Source organism: Oncorhynchus mykiss, chromosome 23 (assembly GCF_057628025.1).
Source record: "Oncorhynchus mykiss isolate SJ-2025 chromosome 23, ASM5762802v1, whole genome shotgun sequence".
Lineage (NCBI taxonomy): Eukaryota > Metazoa > Chordata > Actinopteri > Salmoniformes > Salmonidae > Oncorhynchus > Oncorhynchus mykiss.
In genome coordinates, this window is record NC_143044.1 from 23,188,121 (window position 1) to 23,197,500 (window position 9,380).

The 9,380-nt window shown below is 39.3% G+C and overlaps 1 protein-coding gene across 14 annotated transcripts in view; it reads right to left on the reverse strand.

The window, feature by feature from the left end:
* Positions 1-1,624: 1,624 nt before the first annotated feature.
* LOC110502604 (zinc finger MIZ domain-containing protein 1) overlaps positions 1,625-9,380 on the reverse strand; it is a 211,382-nt gene continuing 203,626 nt past the window's right edge. For all 14 annotated transcript variants that reach the window (XM_090217121.1, XM_090217119.1, XM_036960228.2 and 11 more), the window contains 8 exons: positions 8,234-8,339; positions 7,446-7,606; positions 7,191-7,258; positions 7,017-7,085; positions 6,474-6,742; positions 6,158-6,357; positions 5,491-5,772; positions 1,625-5,074 (listed from right to left, as the gene is read on the reverse strand). In XM_090217121.1, coding sequence (XP_090073247.1) covers positions 4,967-5,074; positions 5,491-5,772; positions 6,158-6,357; positions 6,474-6,742; positions 7,017-7,085; positions 7,191-7,258; positions 7,446-7,606; positions 8,234-8,339 — 1,263 coding nt within the window. In that variant the 3' untranslated portion in view covers positions 1,625-4,966. The remainder of the gene's footprint in view (positions 5,075-5,490; positions 5,773-6,157; positions 6,358-6,473; positions 6,743-7,016; positions 7,086-7,190; positions 7,259-7,445; positions 7,607-8,233; positions 8,340-9,380) is intronic.

Here is a 9,380-nt window from a genome sequence, read left to right on the forward strand (position 1 = left end):
TGGATGGATTATCTTGGCAAAGGAGAAATGCTCACTAACAGGAATGTAAACATATTTGTGCACAGCATTTGAGAGAAATAATAATTTGTGCGTATGGAACAATCTGTGATTGTTTATTTCAGCTCATGAAACATAGGACCAACACTTTATATGTTGCGTTTACATTTGATAGTTTTGTTCAGTGTAAGTGTTTTACATATTAAGGTCGACTAACTAGGGTCAGACTGAGGAGTTAGCTGGTGAGCTAGGGTACCTGTATGGAGCCAGATACCTACCAAAAGGTTGAACATACGTATTCGCTAGGATCGTAAGAAGTCATGCATGAAACATGAAACGTAAACGTTAAAATAGATCTGTAAACGTATGTTACTACTATGAATTAACATTTACACGTTCAATTCTTACTTCATATCTCCCTTTACTCGGTGACATATATTTGTTATGCCTACAAACTTTTGTCAGTAATGTGGCCTCTGCAAAGGACATGAACTGAACGTAGTTAGCTGAAGTTAGCTGGTCAATCAAGCAACTCTATCCCAGATGTTACAGCTGCCTTGCAGCTTCTAGATTAATTTCCAAAATAAAAGTCTAAAGCTTGTTTTAGAACGGCATTCAAAGACGACGTTATACCAGTAGATGACATAGTATAGACGCAGAAGAACCTTGTCTAGAATAACCACCCGAGTTGCAAAATAGAAAGTAAATAGGCTAGGCCTATTCCACTATCTAAATATGCCAGGCTGTTGTGTGTTATTTAATGACCATATAATGGCATCATTTATTTGTATGGACGTGTGGGGATTATCTTAGCAAAGGAGAAATGCTCACTAACAAGGATGTAAACAAATTTGTGAAGAAAATTTGAAAGAAATACGCTTTTTGTGCGTATAGATCATTTTGGGGATCTTTTATTTCAGCTCATGAAACATGGGACCAACACTTTACATGTTGCGTTAATATTTTTGTTCAGTATACTTTAACATTATGTAGCTAACCTTAGCCATCTCTATGATGATTCGTCCCAGAGATTCGTTGTCAGTTGTGATGACAAAATACACTACTGGGTTCGTGACGGGTCCAGATGAAAAGACGATCGTCGCAGCAATCGCCAAAGAGCAATATTTGATATGATTTTTAATTTGCAACATCTTTGCATAGTTGTCAACATGACGTTCTGAGAATGGGGGTGTGTGATTACACATGACATTGCAAAGACCCCCAAGAGCGACACCAAATGATGATGTTGTGCACATAGATAGCTAGTCCATGAAAATGATGAATACAATGTTCAATAGTATTTTGATTTTTATTGTTAAGAATGTCTTATTCCTCTTCCCATCAAAGCCTTTACTCTCAATATTGAACTCTGTATTTTAGGTCTAAATAACTTTATATGTGATAGACAGGACTCTTCCTTTTTAAGGTAGTTTCAAACTGGGCATGCATGTAATAGTCATATTGTTATGAAAGCTCTTAAACTGACATGACTGCCAGTTGGTCTTCATAGATCTAGCATTCTCTACTGTGATTGCGTCTGGTGGATGACGATACATTTACTGTCATTAAAGTTACATAGAGGATAGAAGATGTAGGCTATTGGAAAACCAAGACCATGATGCATGAGTTTCATTTGAATACATATTTATTAGATAAATATTAGGATGTCACGTCATCTAACTACATACAGTTTTGCAAGACTAAAAATCACAATTCTTTTTTTCTGACCAGTTTAGTATATGAAATGACTGTACACAGAATGTACAAAACAAAAAAGACAACTGCCACCTGGTGTGTCAATCACTTCAGATTGTACCTCGGAAGTCATATTTTTTGCCTAATCGTGTAAAAACTGTAAATTTGACAAAATTGTACAAACTGTAAATTTTGTATCAACAATTTTTAGGAACCACTCATGGTTCCCACAAATCCCGATTGGTACCTCAACATTTTCTTTATTATTTTGTTGTTGTAGCACCTTTATAAAGTACACAGGTAATAGAGAAATACACAGAAGTTGAATTTTACACAAAGAGAAACAAGTGTGTATTTTTTTTTTCTTCCAATGGCCGTGTTTGAGAAGTAGATAATAAAGTATCTTACATAAATGAACAAATGTGGTCGGGGAGAGAGGACTGTACATCACTATCTCAAACACAGACTCCTTTTCCCACAATTCAACAGTCTCTTCTGACAGGAGGATGCAAACTTTACAAATTCTAAATACACAATGCGTATCATTGTCCCCTGCGTGGGGAAAATGTCTACATTTCTGTAAGTTAATGTGTCTCTATTTGTCATTTACATAATGTACATGCATTCCTTAGACCCTCCAGACCCGTTTATTTCTCTTCTCTTGCATTTAAGTGGCCGAGTAGAGAGGGCCGGGGGGGGGGGGGGGGGCCCAACATCTCCCATTTTCTTTCCATGAAAATACATTGCATCCTCTAACACACTCCCCTTGTGTCCATTGACTGTCCAGCTACAGTTGTGTGTGGAGCCTGAACCTCGGACAAGACTCAAACCTCTATGTGGCGTATAGAGAGTAACGTTGATAGACCAGACTTCAGCATCATGTCTACACAGATCTACAGAGCAGGGGAGTCAAAATACCTCGCTGTGGCAGTGCATTGTCTTCAACAAATAGACAGACTAAAGGATCAGTTGTGTTCAGGTGATTCAACCAGCATTGGGGATCATTCCTAAATCCAAACAATATCCACGGATTGATCTAGAAATCTTCATTTCAATGAAATCTTTCATTTCATTTAGTAGGCTACATAATCTGATGTAAACCAAATTATGATTATTCTCACAAAGTCACTTAATAGATAAACAAAGTAATAACTTAAAATAGGAGAAGAATATCAAAAACGCTACGAGGATAGAATAATACACATGATGATCTTGTGTTGTACAAAAGAGGGTAGCACAAAAATGTCAAAGAACTCACATTCAATTCCAGAGGGTATTAGACTTTTGACTTAAAACAAAAAAAGACTGGGGGTAAAGTCACTTTTCCCTCAATACATTAGCAAATATATTTAAAGCATACATTGTCAGGATGACAACAATTACAATTATTGTCTTTATAAACCATTGTGGGATCATGTGTGCTTTTCCTTTTTTTTGTTTTTTTAAGATGACAAAATACAGTTTAACAGTAGTAACAAGACACAGAAAATGCAGTGCAACCACACATTTATTCAGAATAATGTTTGATGGGTTCCCTAGGAGTATGCTTAAAGCATAGAAGGGCATCATTCTTACATTATAGTAATGTCCAGGCCAACTCCTACAAACTGTGGGATAACTTTGGTGATGTATCACGCATGGCAACAGTCAAAGTGGAACAAACATGAAAATAAAAAAGTTGGACAATACATTACCATTAACCAAAATCATTCCTTTGCAAGAAAATGTCAAATAAAATCATGATAAAAAAAAAATGCAATGACTATAAAATAAAAAAGACAATATTCTTTCCCTCTAATTTAGAACAGAGGCCATTGGCACACATGAACTTCTTAACACATGGTAGAGCCAAACCGTACAGTATAGTTACAGGAGCAATCGCAGGCCTGTAGAACAGAGGAAGACTCACCTTAAAGAGGGAGAAACAGGCTAACTTTCATTCTGGCTCTATTACAAGGGCCCAATATATTTTGCAACACTAGATGTTTCTGTCTATTATAATAGACTAAACAGGGACTCTTCTCTTTTCCCTTCAATCTCATCCTCACTCTTTCTCTTGCACACGCACGCACGCACACGCACACACACACATACACACTCTCTCTCCCACACAATTCTATATCATTCTAACCCAAAACTAATGTATTGGTAAAATTCATTTTTGTATAGCCCACAGCCCGACATGGCATTGTACTGCAATATCAGGGAAGAGAAACTTTAACAACATTGGACGGGTTGATGGACAGACAGAATAGTTAACAGTGCTGATTCTTCGATAGACTGGGTTGGGCTAGCTAGAAGGTTAGAATCCTCCCCAACAGGCCTTGGTCTCTCCTCTCAGTGCTCTGCCTGTGATGTGGTGTGGGGCTGTCTGTTGTGCTTCAGTAGAATGGATGGAACGGACCCAGTGCTGACTGACTGATGTCACGATGGAAACACACTGTGAGCTAAGGGTCAGAGGTTATAAGAACACACTTTATTTAGGTCAAAGGTCAGGGGTTAAAGGTCGTGGTCTCAGGGGATCAAGGCTTGGAAGAACACACATCAAAATAGGATTGATAGAAACACTGGCCAGGACAAAAAGATGACTTTTCTTTCCTATTATTGTATGTTTTTCTTTGTTTTTGTATAATGGGGGAAATAAGAATGATAAAACAATACTACAACACTTTTTCCTAAAAGCCCACACAGAGAGTTCGGCCTGTGAGGTCATACGCATAGAACGTGATTAATAGCTGCACAGTTTTCTTTCGATATAATATCACTTAAGGACTAGACAGCCGACATCGGCTGTCGACGTGTTGTTGTCGGCCAGAGGAGCTCCGCAGCTCCGCGATTCTTTACACGAGGAAGAGTGTGTGTGAGGAAGTGAGGACATGAGTGCATTTCCTGTTTCCTGTCTCTTTCACATACAGCGTCCACTCCCTGACATCCAGACTGTCATCCTCATCATCATCTCATGGTCTGACAGATGACCTCATGCCACCTACACGTCTATGCCACAATTGACAAAACATTGTGTGTGTGTGTGTGTGAACCCGGGTGTGTAGGAGGTGTGACCTGACTGGGGGTTTGAACTTTGAACCCTGGGTCTGAAGTGCACTACACATTGGGTAAGTCCACTCGGAAGAGTCCCCACTACCAGTCCATATGAGGATGACGGTGTGTCTATGGACTCTATGGAGAGTCCAGCTGGTTGGACACACAGCCTGTGGTGTGTGTGTGTCTGTAGAGAAGATTTGGGTTTGGCTCGAGGGGTGAGGGAGGCAAAAGGTTAATTGTTCTCGAAGAGGGAGAGCAGGTCATCGTTGCTGTTGGAGGGGAGGTCCGGGGGGTCCAGATAGGACAGGAGCTCGTCTGGGTTGGCCAGCTCTGGAAGCAGCTGTAGAGAGAGAGACAGAGAGAGAGAGGTAGATGAGGGAGGGAAGGAGGAAGAGCCAGAGAAAGGGAAGATGGGGGAGAGAGGGAGAGAGGAAGAGAGCGAGAGATGGTGAGAGAGGTAGATGAGGGAGGGAAGGAGGAAGAGCCAGAGAAAGGGAAGATGAGGGAGAGATGGCGTGAGAGCGATAAGGGAAGAGAGACAATAATTAAGATGCATATTATCAATAGACTTCTCATTTCTATCCAAGAGTCTTTTTAAACAACTAAAGGTATTAGCATAGCAGCTGACATGCTCCATCAAACCAAAGCTAGGTAATGAGAGAAGCTTTAGTAGACGATGCTAATGCTAGCTAGATGACGTTTGCACCTGTTTGCGCATGCATCCTAAGCACGATGTCACAATGATGTCACACTTACATCTAGGGAGGGCTCGGGCATGTCACCACTGATTTGACCTTCAATGCCCGAGGAGGGGTTAAAGTTCAGATCGCTGTGCTGGTGGCTGTTCTGGCCTTGCTGCAGCTGGGGAGGCGGGGCCTGCTGGCGAGGGGGCAGCAACGATTGGCCGCTGTGATGTAACGACTGCCCTGATTGGCTGCCACCGTGATGTATCAACTGGCTGTTGGAGTGAGGAGGCGCGTGCAAGCTCTGCTGTTGCATGGAATTATGGGACTGATCAGTGCTGGAAGGATGAGACATCTAAGGAGGGAGAGAGAGACGGAGGGAGAGAAAGAGAGAGAGACGCAGGGAGAGAGAGAGAGGGAGGGAGAGGAAGTAGAATGTGTTTAAAGAAAGCTCTGAGCTGACATGTAGAGGATGACATGAGCAAGGCTGCAAAGACAAGCTGAGCACAATGCCAAAGCTATCCTGATTGAGATCAGTGCTTTTTATGAACTACAAGGTCTTTGACAGGCCTGACATGAGATGATATACAATAAGTATTCCTATTCCTTTCACATGACATTTGTTGTACCCTCCACCTGGGAAATGTTTGGGTGTGGGTGTACTACATTTCTATGAGGATCTTCAGCAACTCTGGTATGAGTGACCCTGGTGGTTGGTAGTGGAGGTGTAGGGGACTTACAGGGCCGTTGATGCCGTGGCTGAGGGGCTTGTCCTGGGATAGAAGACCCCCGGGGAAGTCTGGGGGGTGGGACAGCTGAGGGGTGTGGATAAAGTCACTCATGGGGGATCCTCCTCCTCTCGGTCCACCTCCACCACCTCCCCCGCCCGAGGGGTTACCGTGGGCGAAGTCAAAGTTCCCGTGACCGTGGTAAGTGTTGCCTAGCAGCACAGAAAAACATAAATAAGGGGAGGGCACTCTTAAGGGCACTCTGCTAAATACACAACATTTAACATGTTCAAAATGTGTCATATCTGAATTCTAAAATTGGTCTTACCTGGGCCTCTCGGGCCACCGTACTCCCCTGGGTTGACCCCGGCGCCGATGCCCCCGTGCTGAGCAGGGCCTGATGGGTAATGGGAGGGGCCAGGGCCCAGCTGGGCGATCATCTCCATGACATTGGGCATGGTCATCTGGGAGGGGCTCATGGTCTTGAAGCGTTTGGCCAGTGGTCCATCAGGGTCTTCTTTAATATGGAGGTCAGATTTGATGGGCACTGGCCGCCAGCTACACGATGGGTCAATGTTCACCTCCTCAAACTCCGAACTACGGGAAGAGAAAGGGGACCTTTTTATACAGTCCCATATTACAAAGGATGGAGGAAGTGGAAAAGTCCAGTATTACGAAGACACTGTGGTGATAGTAATATTGGGAATAGTGTAAAATAACATTTAGTCACTACAGGATGAAGAAGGGAATTGTTATGGTCCCTTATTACATAGACACTATAGAAGTAATAGTGGGAAAACTGGATAAGAACATGAAGCACGGAAGGTTAATAATAATAACTATTGTTAGTAATAAGGAAGAAAAAACATACTTCTGGATGGCGTTGAGGATTCCCCACATGTACTGGTCCACCTCTAGACCCTCTAACAAGGCGGTTTTACTGTGAAGAGAGAAAAAGAGAGAGAAACACTCATCAATTTAACTCATTCAAAAAGGAGACATAACTTTATTGACAAAACATAGTTTGGAAAGGGTCATCACATACTTGCATACAGGACACCTCCACATCCCCCTCTCACAGTTCAGCTGCAGATACGACTCCAGATCAAAACACTGTGGTTAGACAAAACACTTATGAGTCTTCAGGTCTCAGGCAAGGTTACTCATCACATTAGCGTAGTTCACCGAACAACTGTGCTATAAGGGCCTAGAGTTTTTCCTGGTCTAGGCACATAGTCAGGGAAAACTGGTGGCCCTATCCAGCCATCTACCGTGAGCAGACCCCTTTCTCCCGTCCTACCTGTACGTGTTTGCAGTCATGCCCCCTGGCAGGCAGCTGGATGCGCCTGAAGGTGATTGGACATTTGAGGGAGACTTTGATGGCGGTCTGCTCAATTCCGTCCTCCCCATTTAGACTGGTGTTACCCGACGAGGCCACAACGCTGCTGAAGTTCCTCTTAACTGGAAGGAGAGACGGAGATTAGAGTTAGATTAGAGTTAGATTAAAGTTAGATTAGAATTAGATTAAAGTTAGATTAGAGTTAGATTAGAGTTAGATTAAAGTTAGATTAGAATTAGATTATAGTTAGATTAGAGCTAGATTAGAGCTAGATTAAAGTTAGATTACAGTTAGATTACAGTTAGATTAGAATTGGATTATAGTTAGATTAGAGTTAGATTAGAGTTAGATTAGAGTTAGATTAGAGTTAGATTAGAGTTAGATTAGAGTTAGATTAAAGTTAGATTAAAGTTAGATTAGAGTTAGATTAGAGTTAGATTAGAGTTAGATTAGAGTTAGATTAAAGTTAGATTAGAATTGGATTATAGTTAGATTAGAGCTAGATTAGAGCTAGATTAAAGTTAGATTACAGTTAGATTACAGTTAGATTACAGTTAGATTACAGTTAGGCATATTAATGTAAAGGTAGTAAGATGGGGTAAAGGCTATATTAGTATAGTAGTAGTATAGGACAACATAATAGTGGTAACATGCTCTTGGTGATGCAGTGTTCTGCTGGCAGGAGTCAGAGTTATAGTAAGACAAGGTATCGACAATTGCACTATAGTTGTGCAGTAACAGTAACATACTCTTGGTGATGCAGTGTTCTGCAGGCAGGAGTCTCTTCTTCAGGAGCCCTTGCAGGACGGAGCGGACTGAAGGCCTGTGGACCAGCTGCAGCACAAACAGGTGCGACTGCACATAGAGGAGAGAAATAACATAAATAACATCAAGACATAAATAACATAAAGACATAAATGACATAAAGACATAAATAACAAAGACAAAAATAAAATAAATAACATAGACATAAATAACAAAGACATAAAGACAAAAATAACATAAATAACATAGACATAAATAACATAGACATAAATAACATAAACATAAATAACATAAATAACATAGACATAAATAACATAAATAACATAGACATAAATAACATAAAGACATACATAACATAGACATACATAATATAAATAACATAAAGACATACATAATATAAATAACATAAAGACATAAATAACATAAAGACACAAATAACATAAAGACATACATAATATAAATAACATAAAGACATAAATAACATAAAGACACAAATAACATAAAGACATACATAATATAAATAACATAAAGACATAAATAACATAAAGACACAAATAACATAAAGACATACATAATATAAATAACATAAAGACATAAATAACATAAATAACAGACATAAATAACATAACGTCATAAATAACATACATAACATAACATAACATAAATAACATAACGTCATAAATAACATAAAGACATAAATTACATAAAGACATAAATAACAAAGACAAAAATAAAATAAATAACATAGACATAAATAACAAAGACATAAAGACAAAAATAACATAAATAACATAGACATAAATAACATAGACATAAATAACATAAATAACATAGACATAAATAACATAACGTCATAAATAACATACATAACATAGACATAAATAACATAAAGACATAAATAACATAAATAACAGACATATATAACAAATACAGAAATAACATAAAGACTTAAATAACATAGACATAAATAACAAAGACATAAATAACATAAATAACATAAAGACATACATAATATAAATAACATAAAGACATACATAATATAAATAACATAAATAACAGACATATATAACAAAGACATAAATAACATAAAGACATAAATAACATAGACATAAATAACATAAATAACATAGA